The sequence below is a fragment of the Asparagus officinalis genome, chromosome 6 (genome assembly GCF_001876935.1).
Source record: "Asparagus officinalis chromosome 6, Aspof.V1, whole genome shotgun sequence".
NCBI lineage: Eukaryota > Viridiplantae > Streptophyta > Magnoliopsida > Asparagales > Asparagaceae > Asparagus > Asparagus officinalis.
Window position 1 is genome coordinate 65,798,208 of NC_033799.1, and position 18,295 is coordinate 65,816,502.

At 36.6% G+C, this 18,295-nt stretch overlaps 2 protein-coding genes and 2 long non-coding RNA genes across 4 annotated transcripts; all 4 read right to left on the bottom strand.

Annotated features, from left to right (window-relative positions):
• Positions 1,155-1,579, bottom strand: LOC109844169. Its single transcript, XR_002247888.1, has 2 exons — positions 1,444-1,579; positions 1,155-1,366 (listed from the first exon to the last, which is right to left on the bottom strand). It is a non-coding gene; the product is annotated as an uncharacterized LOC109844169 (long non-coding RNA).
• LOC109846260 lies at positions 1,592-2,764 on the bottom strand. Its single transcript, XM_020415485.1, has 6 exons — positions 2,684-2,764; positions 2,393-2,599; positions 2,193-2,300; positions 2,005-2,118; positions 1,702-1,920; positions 1,592-1,609 (listed from the first exon to the last, which is right to left on the bottom strand). The coding sequence occupies exons 1-6, from the start codon at positions 2,684-2,686 to the stop codon at positions 1,592-1,594; spliced, it is 669 nt and encodes a 222-aa protein (XP_020271074.1). The 5' UTR covers positions 2,687-2,764.
• On the bottom strand, positions 3,144-3,669 carry LOC109844864. The gene is made up of 4 exons (XR_002248152.1): positions 3,628-3,669; positions 3,485-3,544; positions 3,352-3,411; positions 3,144-3,257 (listed from the first exon to the last, which is right to left on the bottom strand). It is a non-coding gene; the product is annotated as an uncharacterized LOC109844864 (long non-coding RNA).
• Positions 4,778-7,678, bottom strand: LOC109846261. Its single transcript, XM_020415486.1, has 5 exons — positions 6,293-7,678; positions 5,508-6,194; positions 5,306-5,464; positions 5,126-5,193; positions 4,778-5,045 (listed from the first exon to the last, which is right to left on the bottom strand). The coding sequence occupies exons 1-5, from the start codon at positions 7,676-7,678 to the stop codon at positions 4,778-4,780; spliced, it is 2,568 nt and encodes an 855-aa protein (XP_020271075.1).

The window sequence follows — 18,295 nt, forward strand, 5'->3', positions numbered from 1 at the left end:
CCCCATCTCCTACCTCCCTCCTCTGTCTCCTTCCTCCACCGCTTCGACTCCCCACAGTCCTACAAGAGCTTCGTCAAGTCCTTCCGCCTCCTCGACGGCGACTCCTCCCTCACCGCCGGCTGCCTCCGCGAGGTCCGCCTTATCTCCAGCATCCCCGCCGTCAGCAGCACCAAGCACCTCGAAATCTTTGACGACGAGAAGAAGGTTATGAGTTTTAGGATCATGGGAGGCGAGCACAAGCTGAGCAACTACAGGTCATGAGTTCTAGATTCAAGGCAACCCTTTCTTCCAAATTTCAGTCATTAATACACTAGTAGAAAATAGAGTATTGGCGACGGGGAAATCCGTCGCCAATGCAGTCAAATCCGTCACGAATGCACATTCGTGACGCCCACTTGCCCGTCACCAATAATCCCCTCGCCAATACACATTGGCGACGGGGTCATCCGTCGCCAATGTACATTGGCCGACGACAATCTTGTCGTCGCCAAAACACATTGGCGACGGGGTGCTTTCCGTCGCCAATGTGTTTTGGCGACTACGAGTTTGCAGTCGCCAAAACACATTGGTGACGGCGTGTTGTCCGTCGCCAATGTTTATTGGCGACAAAATGCACCCCGTCGCTAATGTTTATTGGCGACGAAAATCTAGCCATCGCCAAAACACATTGGCGATGGAAAACACCCCGTCACTAATGTGTATTGACAACGGGGTTGAACTCATCGCCAATGATTATTGGTGACGGAAAGCACCCTGTCGCCAATGTTTATTGGCGACGGCGATAAATGTACGTTGGCGACTGATTTCCCCGTCGCCGATGTTCATTAGCGACGGACCTTTTCGTCGCTAATGAATATAATTCGGGAAAAAAAATTGCTACTTTTTGAGCCCCATTTGGGAATATATACCTGTTGCTTCCAATATTCATAAAATATTCAACAATATTCACATTCATCGATTCACATTTAACAATATTCACATTCATCAATTCACATCCAATAGTATTCACATTCATCAATTCACATCCAACAGTATTCACATCCATCAATTCACATCCAACAATAATCACATTCATCATTCATCGATTCACACACACACTATATATGCTCAACACAATCAAAAAATCGACAAAAGTAACAAAAAATCGACAAAAGTAACAAAAAAGTATAACTTCACGTATATATATAATCCGGAGGTCATTATATGCTCAACACAATCCAAAAGTCGATAAAAGTAACAAAAAAGTCTAACTCAGTACTCATTCATCGTAGTCATCTTGGTCCCTATCGTCGTGATCCCTATCGTCGGCAGCGGCTGCATCAAAATGTCGTATCGTACTGCTGCTTCCTACAGTACCTCCTCTAGCCTGAAAAGAATGTAAATCAATATGAGAATATATTCCAAATATTCATAATAACTGCATATATAATATGACATACATACCTCTCCATCACTTATAGCTGCATGCTCATTAAATGCCATCCTCATGATATCCATGTATATAGGCTGCGGAAGCAAGTCCTTTAAGGGTTGAGAATCGATGAGTCGCTGAACGACATCCCAGGTCGTTTGTGCACCGCCTAACTTGTGTTTAATAGTAGGAAGAAAGCTTAAAACCAAAGAGGCTTCAACATTCTTCAACAAGTATTGACCAATCTTACCCACAACGTATGATGTGTCACATGGTCGCGTCGAGATCACTGATTGGCTGCTATGCTTATTGGTGGTGGTGAATTTCTTAGCTACAACACTTGACAAATGAACTATTCCTTTCTTTCTTGGTTGTAAACCGTAAGCTCCGTCGACGACTTCCATCCACTCGTCTCTGGTCATGCGGTTAGGCTCTACAGGAGTGTCCTCTGTACCCTGAGACTGACTGACACGGGTCAAGACCTCGTTTTGAGAAGCTTCCACCGCCGCCTGTATATCATATATCATAAAAGTTAGAAACTTTGATGAAAAATCATTAAGTATATACAAATCTAAAATTAATCTTATACTTACGACCAATTCATTAATTTTCTCCACTTTTTTGTCATTTCCCTCTATATTTTCATAGCCCTGGGGCGGTGTATAAGCTCTTCTAGCAAGAAGAGCCGGGGGCATAGTCAAAGCGTCCTGTGATATATTAAATTTCAAAGTAAATGTATAAAACTAATCACATGATATCAGTTTTAATAATATGATCATACCGGGTTTTCACTCAAATACTTATGCTCGATCCGAGCATAAGGAGTAGATCCTAAGAAGTGATCGTATATCTTCATTTTGCGATTCACCGATGCTGTCTCACATATTTTCTACAAAATAAAGTACTTTATTAGTATGTGCGATGATTATATATAAATGAAAAATAATGTCATGATAATATCTTAAATTAAAAATAATCCACCTTCTTCTCACCCTCCCACTCGATAATGAGAGTCATCCAATTAAATGGATAAACTCTCTTATCAAGCTCATAGATCCTCTTCCAATCAGTAGATATTTTTGTAAAATATCTATTTTTTAGAGCACTCTTCCAACCCCGAATAAGCTTGGCCATTTTAGGGATAACATAATCCCAAGACTCTGGGTTGTCCTCAAGACAATAATGATCCTGCAAGTTACATGGCAAAAAAATACACTATAAGAATAATCATTGTGAATTGTAAAAGAAATAAGCAGTATAATAAATAATTACCATGAGCTTCACCCAAATCTCCTTTATGCCTTTAAATTCTTGCTCCTCAAAGTTATGAGCAATGTTAATTGAGCATGGATCTCTTATTAAACAACCTATCAGGTTATTAAATCTGACGGCCCAATCCCCAACAGGAATGTTGCCCTTCCACTCCAAAATGGCCCGGTACCCTTTCGGAGGTACTTTCGTCTTTTCCTCACTCCCATGTCTACCGGGTTTCTCATAATCTTTTTTGCCTACAAATACAAAGAGAAATAAATTTCTTATAAACTTACATAAATAAATAAGTAAGCAATCTCCAAAGTTTATACGAAATTATTACCCCTTTCCCTCATTAGATCAGCCATAGCTTTATCTAGTCTTTGTTTTATGGCACGCTCCTTTCTTTTAATATAATCTCTCCTAATTTTGAAGTTCCTATCGCATTTTTTTTGTAATGCAATAGCTTTTTCAGGTAGAGGGATGTGATATACTGATGGAGTCCAAGGGCGGAGACATGCTCTCTCTGACTGAGAAGATCCAGACATCATCTCGTGCTCAATCTCGTCATCACCAAATCCATCACGAGCATTGTCTGCAAACATATATTAGGAATATTAAATATCATTACATTACAAATGTAAATTAAGAATATAATGAAAGAAATAATAAAAATATAAAAATAATACCTAGATCTGGCGATGCGTCTCGATGCTGCGGTGGATCCATTTGAGAAGTCCCCGCAATATCTAACAAAGAAATATATATTATATGAGCATATAAATTTATCAATTGACATAATACAAATAAATAAATTTATACCTTCAATGGGTGAGGATCCATGTAGAGATAATGGACTCGGAGATGGTCTTGATGATGATCCTAGATAAATAAAAAAATAGTAAATATCATGCATATTTATATCACTAATACTATTTACTTCAACAAAATTTGAATACTTATACCGGATGATGGACCTTCTTGATCCCGAGGAAAAGATAGCCTCCTAATTCTTTGGCTCATCTGCAACTTAAATATTTAATAAATACATGCAAGATATAAAGTCGAATTTGCATAAGGATCTTTTTATTCAAACTCCTACATTACAAATATCAAATCAAATTTGCATAAGGATCTTAGTATTCAATCTCCTACATTACAGATATCAAGTCGAATTTGCGAGGTATACATATTAAAATTGACATTTTGGGGGTATGAGTAATTAATAAAAATTTCTCCTTCCGTCTCATTAGGGTCATCGGAACTGTCCGGATTTTCATCAAGAGCAAGCTGAACAAGAGTCCTCGGCTCCTTATACAATATGACCCAGACATTCTGCACCTTAGGATCTTTGACGTAAAAGCACTGAGTAGCCTGATTTGCGAACATAAACTTCATGTCGGGATATATCTCCTTATCTAAATTTACAAGATGAAAACCATATGCATCCCTAGTTCTGTCTGCACGACACCAACGGACCTTAAACATCACATAACTACGTACATTTTTGGTACCGTACGCATAGAATATCTCCACAATATCTTCTAATTGTCCGTAATAAACTACATCACCAAGTACCGGATTTTGATCAGTTGAGCTTGAATAACATTCTTGAGAAAATGCAGCCATGACCCCACTATTTTGAGTAACTCTCTCCTCCTCAAGCCCAACCCGTTGAAATAAACACCCATTTACACGATATCCGCTGCATTGTTTAACTGTGTACTGCAGTTGGAATAAACATCCATTTACACGGTATCCGCTGCATTGTTTAACTGTATAGTGCGGTCCATGTGAGTGAATACTTATCTCTTCTGGCACTGGCAAACCTGCAAATCTTTGTCTTTCTACCTAATGTTGCATATAAACACAAATTAGCGTTAAATAGTTAGCCTTATTTATTCCCAAAATTAATTAAAAATAAAATCCACTTAACTTACTTCAGCTATGACCCACTCGGCAAAATGTTTTTCATGAATTTTTGCAATTTGATTTCGTGCTGACGCGCCAGTTATTTCTAAATGCAACTCCTCCACATGTCGTCTATTGATACAAAAATTAGAGTTCAACTATTAAAATAATTCAAAAAAATTCATATTTAATAAAGTTAATTTCTTACTTGCGGTAATCTTCAAAAATTTCTAGGTTCTGCAATAAGAAGGCATGAGCCTGATTCAAGTCTATTCTGGAATAGTCTTTGTTCATCTTGGTACTTCCATGAAAGGTGCCATCTCTATTACTATTTAGAGAATTATTTGTTGTATGTACACCTTGTATACACCGAGAGGTAAACATCATACATTCATTTGCCACGTAATGATCAGCAATCAAACCTTCAGGATGAGCCCGATTTCGCATTATGCGTTTCAAGAAACCCAAATATCTAAAGATAATATTAATATGAGTTGTTAATATAAAGCAGTTACATGTATTGTAAATAGACTTAATTGAATTTTGACTAACCTCTCCATGGGATACATCCAACGATAGTTAACTGATTTCGCATTATGCGTTTCAAGAAACCCAAATATCTAAAAATAACATTAATATGAGTTGTTAATTTAAAGCAATGACATGTTATGTAAATAGACTTAATTGAATTTTAACTAACCTCTCTATGGGATACATCCAACGATAGTTAACTGGTCCTCCGAGTAATGCCTCATCTACAAGATGATGTGTGAGATGGACCATGATCGTAAAAAATGATGGAGGGAAGAATATCTCCATTTTGCAGAGGGTTTCATTCATTTCTGCTTTTAGTGCCTTAAATTCATCAATATTGATCACTTTGGAGCATAACTTTTTAAAAAAATCCACAGAATTCAATTATAACTTTTGTTACTTCTTCATCGGCCATGTTGTTACGAAGTGCTACCGGAAGCAATTGGTGAAGAAGAATATGATAATCATGTGTCTTAAGTCCTAAAAGTTTTCGCTCTTTCACCTGTACATTATTTGAAATATTAGAGCAATAACCATCTGGTGACTTCACCGACTTAAGAACCTCACAGAATCTCTGCATCTCAGCTTTTGACATTGTAATACGAGCTGAAGGCAAATCAAATTTTCCATTGGCTACTTCTTGTGCTTGCAGATCATGTCGGATGTTCAATGCATTCAAATCTTGCCGAGCCCTTAAATCGTCCTTTGATTTCTTACCATCTTGAAGGAGTGTGGATAATAAGTTATCACATATATTCTTTTCAATATGCATTACATCTAAATTATGTCGGAGTTTGAGTTTATGCCAGTAAGGCAACTGAAAGAATATACTAAATTTTGTCCATCCTGTCGGCAAATCCTGAGCATGTGTGACATCTAAACCCCGCACTTGCCTCTTTCGTTTGGGTGCCCTCTTCATGATGGAAGTGTGTCTCGGAGCAAGAATTTCATCTTTTGTAAATCGGCTCTTTCCAAAATTGAATTTAGGATATCCCTCAAACAAGTTTACAATCTCATCTCCAGACATTTCACGAGGCTCCCCTCTTTTCTCTTCTTGGCCATCAAACTTATTTGCCCATTTCCCCCCCTAAATTTATGCCCTTTTCGTAACCATCTTCTGTTAAACCAATAACACATTTTTCGACTGTGTTGTAAATAAAAGCCTTCGAAGTTCGGACCACATACAGGACAAGCGAATGTCCCTTTCGTAGACCAACCAGATAGATTACCATAAGCTGGAAAATCATTAATCGTCCACATAAGAATAGCACGGAGATTAAAAGACTCACAAGAAAGAGCATCATATGTTGGGACCCCTTCATCCCAGAGTTGTTTTAACTCATCAATTAACGGCTCCATGAACACATCTATGTCATTACCGGGTGAATGTTTGCCTGGTATCAATAATGAAAGAATCATATATGATTGCTTCATACAAAGACCAGGTGGCAAATTATAAGGCATTAACACAACTGGCCAAGTAGACCATCCCGAACTCATAATGCCAAACGGGTTGAATCCGTCACTAGATAGCCCAAGTCTGACATTCCTGCACTCTGTGGCAAATGAGGGAAAAGTCTGATCCACATGCTTCCATGCCTTTGCATCTGCTGGATGTCTTAGTTTACCATCATCTACACGTCTTTCTTTATGCCACCGCATTTCTTTAGCTACCTTTTTTGTCATATACAGCCGTTGCAACCGAGGCACTAAGGGAAAATGTCGGAGCACCTTCGCTGGAATTTTTTTCTGTTGATTCACTGACTCGTTCGACTTTCTGGTTGAAGTGCGTGTATTCTTTCTCCATCGAGACACTCCACACTTTGGACATTCCTCAAGTTTCTCGTTATCCTTATAATAAAGGACACAATCATTAGGACAAGCATCGATCTTATTGTAATCTAAACCCAAAGCACCAATAATCTTATTTGCATCATAACACTTTTCTGGAATGCTATTCTCTCCGTCTGGAATTACCTTGCGTAGTAAATTAAGAAGCATTTGAAAATATTTATCTGCCATTCCGCTCAGGGTCTTAATACGCATCAGTTGAAGAATAAATGACAATTTACTATACTCAGTGCAACCATCATACAGATCCTTATCGTCGTCTTCCAATAACTTCATTAAGTCTTTGTAGGCCCGGGTGTCACGCACATCTTCGGTATTTTGGACATCATCTGCATCTCCAGGAACTTCAACAGCCTCCGGTACTTCTTGAACTTCATTGACTTCTGCAACTGCTGGAATATCGTTGAACATTGCTTGCGTATCTTCTATATTAGTATCATCTAGTTCAATATCTTCACGTTCTCCGTGAAAACTCCAATATTTATAATTTTCATCAAATCCCCATCTTTCTAAGTGTCTTCGTATAGCAACTCTATCCACCAGACCCCTATTCCTGCACTTACTACATGGACAACACAACAAATCATTATCTACCTTCCTCGGATTAGCATATGCATACTCAAGGAATGTTTCCCATCCGTCTCGATATCGAGTATCACCTTTCGCTCTTCTTTGAAATATAGGAATATCAATCCATGACTTATCAGGAACTTCTCTCATCTGTATAATAGGTAAACTAATTAATTAATTCAATATTTCATAGGTCGCCTTAAGTTTAATAGTCTTTATTTTAGTTCATTTGAACAAATAATCAATCAAATTAAATTACTATTCTATAATTTTCATTGTCATACCAAGTAAAAGCTAACACTCAATGATAAGTAATCCTGATTTGAAACAACACTCTCGGCTGTCATAGGAAGGCTTCTATCCCATTAAGAATATAGTAGTGCTTACATCTAACTTTGAATACTTTGTGCATTTTCATTTCTAGAAAATTTCGGCAGCACCTACCCGCTGTTCTCCAAGTACACTGTGCGGATGTTATTATGTGTATCGGTAATGGACCGAAATCGGTAAGTAATAGTCTGATACACATAACAACATACGCTTATTGTACCCAGAGAACAACAAGTACGTGCGACCGAGATTTTCTAGAAATGAAAATGCACAAAGTATACCAAGTTAGATGTATGCACTACTATATTCCTAACCCGTCCGAACTGGACAGATCCTATGGTTACATTCCAATTCTTTCTTCTCATAATATAAATTAAGCGATCCATTTCGGCATAAAATAAAATTTTATACCCATAGTGGAATCGTCCATTTATATTATAAGTCTAAATAATTGGTAGTAATTATTGGACGGGGATCTACGGCTAACGTTAACTTGTTATTCACCTAAAATTAATATATAACACATTATTGCAGGCGGGAGAGGGCGGTCGGCGGGGTGGTAGGGTTTGGAGAAGGAGGAGATCGCGAGAGGGGGGCTGGAGAACATGGTTGGGTTTTATAGTTCATACATTTCGTTTTACCCCTTGTAAGATTTAATAATTCGGGGGGTGGGGGCTAGGGCGTCGGTCCGCAGGGGGGCAGGCGGGAGAGGGCGGTCGGCGGGGTGGTAGGGTTTGGAGAAGGAGGAGATCGCGAGAGAGGGGGGCTGGAGAACATGGTTGGGTTTTATAGTTGATACATTTCGTTTTACCCCTTGTAAGATTTAATAATTTCATTTTGGTACCCAAAATCTCATATAACTTACTATTGCAACCCTCAAATCTGGCAAATATTATCAATTTTCCTCTTAGATCCTTAAGTTAAGAGTGAATCATTGGATTATTTCAATATTAACCCTCAAATCTTCAATATTTCCAAATCGGTCTCTCAAATCTTCAATATTTCAAAATTACTCACTCAAGACTTGGAAATTTATATTACATCCCTCAAATCATCACAATATATAACCTTTAATTACTTCTCACCTTCCTAAACAATTATGATTATCAATAATATTATAACTATTAATTATTTAAAAATAATAAAATAAAATAATTTATAAAATAAGTATACACAATTATTAGTGGTAACCAATTAAACCAATTATTAAAGTGATAGTATAAAATAGAATAATATATTAGTAAATACTATTAAGAATTATATTCTAATTTTATAAGCAATTAAATAAATAAAATAAATTTTGAATCACATAAATAATGTAATTATTTTAATAATATCACATAAATAAGGAATTATACTATTTATTTAGTATTATATTATTAAATAAATTAAATTAATTAATTAGTATTATTTTTAGAGTGTTTTCTAAAATATTATTACACGATACTAAATAATCTATATTTGGTAATGATTGAAAACTAACATTTTTACAAAAAAAATATTTATAAAATATTTATAGTACTAAATTAGTCAAGAACATAATAAAAAATTAAATTAGAAAAATATATTATAGTAAATAGACAATATAATTATTCTAATAGTATTACTTGAACTGAAAATTGAACTGGGTAAAAGGAAGTATAAAAAATCCTATATTAACTTCAACAAACTCGTCTACCATCTTGAATTTTTGCTTTTCGTTCAGATTACTGATCCAAAATCCACTTCAAATACGGGGCCGCTTCTCGCTTCGACTTTATGCCTAGTTCTTAGAGCTCTGGACGGACGAATAACCTGCACACATGCGAACGGTAAGAGGGCGGGGTTAATTTGTTTCTCCCGTGGTACCTCCGATGATCAAGTCAGTGAATTTACTCTTTTATGGCGTATTTAGAATAGTTTTTTCTGCATTATCATAGGAGCTTTAGATGTTTAAGCCAAAAAACCGAACCTCCTCCTAGGACAAATAATACCTGTATTTATAAAGGAAGCTAAAGGCGGATTCGTCACTTTAGGGAGGGTGTGGTACGTGACGGCGCGGCTGAGTGAGCTGGAGGTTGATCCATCCTTTGTTATGAACATGTTAACTTGCGATTGTCGAGCCGTCGTTTCCGTGGCATGGGGAACTCTCAGTTGACCAAGGCTGAGTTGGTGGGCGAGGAATGGTCACTTTAGTGGCATGGGGAACTCGCAGTCGACCAGGACTAAGTTGGTGGGTGAGTAATGGTCACTTCAGTGGCATGGGGAACTCGCAGCCAACCAGGACTGAGTTGACGGGCGAGGAATGGTCACTTCAGTAGCATGGGGGACTCGCAGCCGACCAGGGCTGAGTTGGTGATCCTTCGATATGGATAGGATCAGCTGAGTCCGTTCTTCGAGTCGTCTTTAAGGAAGGCTATCGACCCGACTAGAAGGAACAACTGTTTTCGGGATGATGTACGTGTAGAGAACATGGAATATCCCCATAACACTATTGCAACCCTCAAATCTAACTAATATTACCAATTTTCCTCTTAGATCCTTAAGTTAAGAGTGAATCATTGGATTATTTCAATAGTAACACTCAAATCTTCAATATTTCAAAATTACTCACTCAAGTCGTGGAAATTTGTATTACATCCCTCAAATCATCACAATATATACTATTAGGTCCCCTGGTTAACGCCAGTTAGATTTATAAAAATAATCCTTTAAATCTAACTTTTTTTACCAGTTTACCTTGACTTTAGATTATAAAAATTCAACTCGTTTAATTTGGACATAGTTTTGATCCGTTAAAACGTGAAAACCTAAATTCATTAAAAACTTCTTTTTTGTCCAACATATACATAGATATGAGACTAGTTTCTAAATCATAATCATCTTATAAGTACAAAAAGTTATGAATTGTCTGGGATTTAAAATAAGAATGGGGAGCAATGACTTTAATACTATTAAGAATTAGAGGTTCGTGACAACATAAACAATGACGACGGAAAACATTGGTGACGGACGCGGTTCGTCGCCAATAAGTATTGGCGACGGAAAACATTGGCGACGCCAATAACCCGTCACCAATACAAACATTGGCGACGGGTAATAAGTATTGGCGACGGGTAATAACCCGTCACTAATACAAACATTGACGACGCCAATAACCCGTCGCCAATACGAACATTGGTGACGTACAGATCCCGTCGCCAATACTTATTGGCGATGGAAAAACATTGGTGACGGACGCGGTTCGTCGCCAATAAGTATTAGCGACGGAAAACATTGGCGACGCCAATAACCCGTCACCAATACAAACATTGGCGACGGGTAATATTCCGTCGCCAATGGTTATATTGGCGACGGATTTAGAATCCGTCGCTAATACCCCGTCGCCAATGCTCTGTTTTCTACTAGTGATATGTACTGCAAATGTGGGTGCTTGATCGATGCCCACAAAGCGTTTGATGAAATGCCTGTTAAAGATATGGTCAACACGGCTGCGCTTATAACTGGTTACTCACAGAATGATCATCCTAAAGAGGCATTGGAGTTGCTTCCTAAAATGCTCGTACTTGGATTGAAACCTAACGAGTTTACTTTTGCGAGCCTTTTGAAGGCCACTAGTTCTGCTGCAAGTGTTGGAATTGGGGAACAAATTCATGCTTTAAGTGTTAAATATTCTTGTAACTTGAATGTGTTTGTTAGGAGTTCATTGTTGGATATGTATGCACGTTTTGGGAAGATGGATGAGCCTTGTTTTGTGTTTGATCGGTTGGATTCCAAGAACGAAATCTCATGGAATGCTCTAATTGCTGGATATGCAAGAAAAGAAGAAGGCGAGAAGGCTCTTAAAATGTCAACTATTTTTACGGCGCTTGTTAACTATATTCAGGTTCATGTTAACTATTTGAGGGTTCTTGTTAACTATATTCAGATCCATGTTAACTATTTTAAGGTGCTTGTTAACTATATTCAGGTTCATGTTAACTATTTGATGGTTCTTGTTAACTATATTCAGGTTCATGTTAACTATTTGAGGGTGCTTGTTAATATATTCAGGTTCATGTTAACTATTTGAGGGTGCTTGTTAACTATATTCAGGTTCATGTTAACTATTTTTAAGGTGCTTGTTAACTCTATTCAGGTTCATGTTAACTATTTGAGGATGCTTGTTAACTATATTCAGGTTCATGTTAACTATTTGAGGATGCTTGTTAACTATATTCAGGTTCATGTTAACTATTTGAGGATGCTTGTTAACTAATTCAGGTTCATGTTAACTATTTGAGGGTGCTTGTTAACTATATTCAGGTTCATGTTAACTAATTTAAGGTGCTTGTTAACTATATTCAGGTTCATGTTAACTAATTTAAGGTGCTTGTTAACTATATTCAGGTTCATGTTAAATATTTTATGGTGCTTGTTAACTATATTCAGGTGCATGTTAACTATTTTAAGGTGCTTGTTAACTATATTCAGGTTCATGTTAACTATTTTAAGGTGCTTGTTAACTATATTCAGATTCATGTTAACTATTTTAAGGTGATTGTTAACTATATTTCAGGTTCATGTTAACTATTTTAAGGTGCTTGTTAACTATATTCAGGTTCATGTTAACTATTTTACGGTGCTTGTTAACTATATTCAGGTTCAAACTATTTGAGGGTGCTTGTTAACCATATTCAGGTTCATGTTAACTATTTGAGGGTGCTTGTTAACTATATTCAGGTTCATGTTAACTATTTGAGGGTACTTGTTAACTATATTCAGGTTCATGTTAACTACTTTACGGTGCTTGTTAACTATATTCAGGTTCATGTTAACTATTTTAAGGTGCTTGTTAACTATATTCAGGTTCATGTTAACTATTTTACGGTGCTTGTTAACTATATTCAGGTTCATGTTAACTATTTGAGGGTGCTTGTTAACTATATTAAGGTTCATGTTAACTATTTTAAAGTGTTTGTTAACTATATTCAGGTTCATGTTAACTATTTTACGGTGCTTGTTAACTATATTCAGGTTCATGTTAACTATTTTACGGTGCTTGTTAACTATATTCAGGTTCATGCCAATGGGAGAGGAGACTTCAAACTGACATCCAAATGGCAAAGCAAGCTCTTTGTGATGCTTTATCCGTTGAAAGGAAGCCTGAAGCTTTAACATGTTATCTGTGTAACTTAACAAGCTACCAATAAAAATTAACATGTTACATGTGTAACTTAACAATCTACCTGTGAAAGTTAACATGTTATCTGTGTAACTTAACAAGCTACCAAAAAAAGTTAACATGTTACCTGTGTAACTTAACAATCTAACAGAGTAACTTAACAAGCTAACAAAAGTATTTCAATAGTTAATGACTTATATAAGTATTTTAATAGTTAATAGGATAAATTTGTGCATCAATTTTATATCACATTTTTATTATAGTTCACATCCCTACAAAAGTATTTCAGTTCATATACACAGTTACTACATACATACAAAAATATTTATCTATTACATCTACGTTTAAGGCAAGATGAAAGCCAAATAACATTGTGCCTACTGAGGCACCAGATTAAGGAAAATGCCCAGATGGAATTACATTAGTGTAATAATCCATAACTTCACAATACACTGATACTCATTTCATCTTGATGCAACTAATCTGAAGTCTGGGGAGGATGTGGATTGTAGCAAGAGGATCTCTCTGTTGGGCTACATTGTGCAATTCCAGGTGGATGCCATAACCTAAAACAAGCCAAAAAAACCCAAAACAATCAATCTTTTCCCCTCTTTTTAATATTTATTTATTTATTGAATTTAACTGGAAAATCAATGAGAAATACCTTGAAGGCAATGCGGTCATGGGTTTTGTTGGATAATAGGACATAACACGAGATCTCCTTCTCTAACTCAACTAATTAAACAAAAAAAACATGAAATTAGACGAAGAACTGAACCCGACAAGATGAGGGTGGCCGATGTGGCGGTGGTGGCGGAGTTGAGGAGGCTGTGGAGGATGACCCGAAATGTTGAGGAGGGGCACGACGGGTGCTGGGGCGGCGACGGCGGCGGCTGCGGCGTTGAGGGAGGTGGTAACACCTTATGAGGCGGCGCTGGAGTTTGAGAGAGAGGGAGTGGAGTTGGACGAGACGAAGAAGAGCGGAGCAAGAAGAGGAAGAAGGAGAAGATCTGGAGAAGAAGAAGATCTAGAAAAGAAGAAGAGGGGTAGTTTGGGGTTTTTTGGGGATTTATTTTCTTGGAAATTGTAATAAGGACTGAATCACATAGAATCTTCATTTTTGGGGCTGCAGCACATAATCAAAAGTATGAGGGGCTAGGTCACATGACTTTTTGGATTTTGGGGCCTTGAAGCAATTTTTTCTTTAATTTTTTTAATTTTTTATCTTTTTAATTATACTAGTATAGTGCACAAGCTTTACATAAGAGCATATATGTTTTGTTTTATGCTTTTCAAATTTTTTTTGTTGGCTGTAAAATAATAATAAAATAACTTGTACAGCAATATAATTCCTAAACAATTATAATTTTATTTAAATGAATAAATTGTACGATAAAATTGTGCATAAAGAGTTGTATGATTAATTATTATAGTCTGGATAATTGTTATAATTTATTCATAATTTACTAAAATAATTATAATATATAAAATAATTTTTTCTCTTTTAAACATAATAATATTATACATAGCATAATTATAATACTATTAATAGCTAAATTTTAGTTACATATTTAGTTTATTACAGTACTAATAAATAATTTATTGAATTTTATATATTAAATTACAATGTAATTTATTAATTTAATAAAATACTATTAAAATTATTATACTTTTAATACTATTATAATTATAATAAGTACAAATTATTTTTTATACTATAATCATACTTTTACAAATTATTTTTTATACTATAATCATACTTTTAAAAGGCTAATAAGATGAAAAGTAATAGGTAGTTATCCATAAGAGTTGAAACTCAAAAGCCATAAGGTATAAACCTTATGAATTCTTATTATTTTTTATTTTTCTAGAATTTTAAATATTTTGTGAAAATAAATTTTTCTAGCATAATTATAATATTATTATTTTCTATTAAATAACATAACTAAATAATAAAATAATAGTGTGACGAAAAGTTTTGAAAAAGTGAGGAAATGCATAATTAATAAGAGGTTATATATAATTAGCAAATGATTAATTTCAACTAATGACATATTTGAGAATTATCAAACTTGAAAGGGCAAAAATAGAAATTAAATGTTTTGACAATGCAATCCTCTTTTATATGTAGTATAGAAGTATAGATTAAACTATTAGTTATAATTATAAAATTATTTCTATTTTATTTTTAGTAATTTAAACTTGTATTAAACTACTTTTAAACTTATATTAAACTTTTTAATCCTTCCAACTGAACAACGAGCTTAAATATTGTTGTTTTGATTCTTAATGGGCCAAGGCCTACATGTCAAAGATCTTTGGCATTTTGGCTTTGTTAGCAGCTAGCTGCTAACCGAGAGGGCTAAAAGAACAATTAGCTAACCAAATAATGTATCATCGATCGGGTTGGGTATGGGCCGGGCCAATATGTGTCGGGCCTACTTCTTTGACCTTGGGTCTAGGTCTAGACCCGGCCCGGGCCATGACCTGGGAATATCATCGGTCGGGGCCGCGCCCACTACGGGTTAGGTCGGATCGTGAGCCATGACGAGTTGGGCCAGATCAGCCTGCTGGTCGACTCGGCTCTCGCTCCTAAGTTTAGGGTGTTTTAGAAAACCTCCCAAATATTTCAACATACCCCCTCAATGTTGTTAGATGAAATGCTAAAACAATCAAAATATCTTTGTAAATTAGCATTCTGATTTTTAAATTAAATTAGTAGATAATCAAATTATATAAATTGCTAAGCCTAACTTAAAGGGTTCCTATGAAATTACCTTTAAGATTGTTTAAACAGGCGTGAAAGGATTCTTTTTAGTTGATGGGATTTGATCATTTAGACATATGTGAATTGCATGGGTAGAATTATATCTAATGGTGTTAGTGAGGAAACTATCTCATAAACTTTAATTGGTGTTATGTAAAACCCCGTGAATTTTGAAAGAATAGTGTGATTTATATATTGATAAATGAGCTTTAATCATGATAATATTAAGGGCTTTTTATTTCTAGGCCCAAATGATTACCCATCTTTACCTATAAACCCATTTACTATTTCATGTATCCATAAACCCAAAGATCTTTGGGTATTTATCTTTAAGCCCAAATTACAAAATACAGTAAATGTAGACATATGTATTTATACAAAACATAGTAAAATTCCCATAATATCCTTTCAATAGCCCCCAAATGTAACCCCGTTCCTCTCTCTTCCTCATTTCCCCCATTTCGCCCTAATCGGAAAACCCAAAGTCCCCTTCTCGTCGTCGTAAGCTCGTCGTTGCCGACGCCGACACCGTCTCTCTCTCTCTCTCCATTAACCGTCGTTGTAAGCTCGCCGTCGCAGTCCCCGTGGCCCTTCGCCGTCGCAGTGACCACGCCGTGAGCTCGCCGTCGCCTTGATCTCGACCTCGCCGTCGCAGTGACCACGCACAGAGCTCGCCGTAGTCTTGATCTCGACCTCGCCGTCGCCCGTCGCCGTCGCAGTGACCACGTAGCAGTGACCTCGCCGCAGTGACCTCGCCCGTCGCCGTCGCAGTCCCTGAGTTTAGTAAGTATGCTCTGACTGCTATCAGTCTCTGTGCCTTGAGTTAAGTAAGTATGCTCCTGTACTTCAATTTGTTTGATTGTGTAATATTTTCTTCTAATTGAGGTTTTTCATAGTTGGATGTGCCTTATGTTGAGCATTTTGAATTATGGAGCTATAGTTGTATGACCTAGGCCTTATCTGTGCTTCTACTTTGAAATCTGTGCTTCTACTTTGAAATCTGAAGTTATGGGGATGCATTAACTTGCTTCTGGACCACTCTGTAGCACAAAATTTTGCAAGTTGATGTCATTTATGTGAAAGTGCTTCCCTTTTGCTAGTTGTTGCTGATAGTTGCAGTGAAACAAATGGCTGTCATTGAACTTATATTTACTTTGCGAGTGTTTATGATTCAACTGAAGATAATTTGCAATTTAAACTAAATAATCCAAAGCACCACACGGTTAAAACCCCAAAACACCCCTCTCTCTTTCTCCCCAGTGTACAGCTACTTTGCCAATGGCCTCTACAAGTTCTTTGCTAGATTCTACCAGAGGCTGCAGTTTTGATGTTAAGAAATTTAAGTAAACTTCAGACTCATGTAAAAAATAAAAGAAAAACGAAAGAAGAATAAACCTTAGAGCTTGCTTCAGTCACAGTATAGCCATCATAAGGACAGGCACCGTTTACAGTATAAATGTGCGCATTGTGCTTGTAAAGCCTCGTTTGGTATAATGAGCATACGGCATACATCACAGAAATATTCACCGGGGATAGAATGGATATTCACTATGCATCCATTTTCAAAAAAGTATAATATTGATATGATACTAACGTTGGCTTAATTTTTTTTGGTTGCAGAAAAGCACAAGATGGATGTGGTTAGAATTCCATCAAATATTAGCTACTTTCGAGACCTCCTCCAAAATTATATTTCTTCTACATCATTGGAGGATCATCGGACAGCCCTTCGAGATACACCTTTCGTTGGGTATTTGGATGTTGCTAATGTTCCAATTCACCCTGTTCTAGTGGATTGCTTGCTGGAAGTCTTTGATGCTGAAAAAAATAGCTTCAAGATTGGAGGAAAATGGACCTCTTTTAGTGTTCAAGATGTTGCAAGAATTACGGGTCTTCCGATGGGAGGATCTATTGTAGACACGAGGTTCCATAGAAGCGATCGCGAGACAATCTACAAGCTCGTGCTATCGTTTAGGTCGAAGACAGAAATCGTGGAGGATAGCAAGTGTAGGACTAGGAGAGGAAAGAAGAAAAGTAACGAGGAAAAGAAGAAGATTGTTTGTGCTAGAAGGGGTAGGATGGGTGAACTTATTCAGGAGATGGCTGAGCGTAGAGATCCTCTTGTGCCACAGATGCTCGTGGCTTTCATCATAGGCTTTATATTATGCCCTCAAGCTAATATGGGTTGCCCTTTATTTGCATTTAGATATGCGGAGAAATTGGACACTCTTAATGAGTACAATTGGGCTGAAGCAGTGTTCAGTGTGTTAAGGACTGAGATGGTTAAGGCTAAAAAGACCATCACCAAGAGGTCAGAGGGAAATCGAAGTAGAGGTGGTTATATGGGGGGCTTTGCATCGGTTTTGGTGGTAAGTTAACATTTTCTATATTTATGTCATTTTTCATTTTATATATTTAGTTCATTTAGTCATATTTACTGTTGTACTAAAATTATCAACTGTTCACAGATATGGTTTTATGAGCTTGTCGGAAAGCTAAGCCTTCGCGTAGCCGAGCCACCCTGAGG

What these genes read in the sequence shown, in the direction of transcription:
- LOC109846260 (XM_020415485.1), bottom strand. An exon ending in AGTGGGAGGGTGAGAAGAAG is followed by an intron (nt 2,301 to 2,392) that starts GTGGATTATTTT and finishes TTTATTTTGTAG; the next exon opens with AAAATATGTGAGACAGCATC. An exon ending in AGAAAATTAATGAATTGGTC is followed by an intron (nt 1,921 to 2,004) that starts GTAAGTATAAGA and finishes TATGATATACAG; the next exon opens with GCGGCGGTGGAAGCTTCTCA.
- LOC109846261 (XM_020415486.1), bottom strand. Translation starts at nt 7,678, where the DNA reads ATGAGAGAAGTTCCTGATAAGTCATGGATTGATATTCCTATATTTCAA. An exon ending in ACAACATGGCCGATGAAGAA is followed by an intron (nt 5,465 to 5,507) that starts GTAACAAAAGTT and finishes TTTTTTAAAAAG; the next exon opens with TTATGCTCCAAAGTGATCAA. An exon ending in AGGCATTACTCGGAGGACCA is followed by an intron (nt 5,194 to 5,305) that starts GTTAACTATCGT and finishes TGTTATTTTTAG; the next exon opens with ATATTTGGGTTTCTTGAAAC.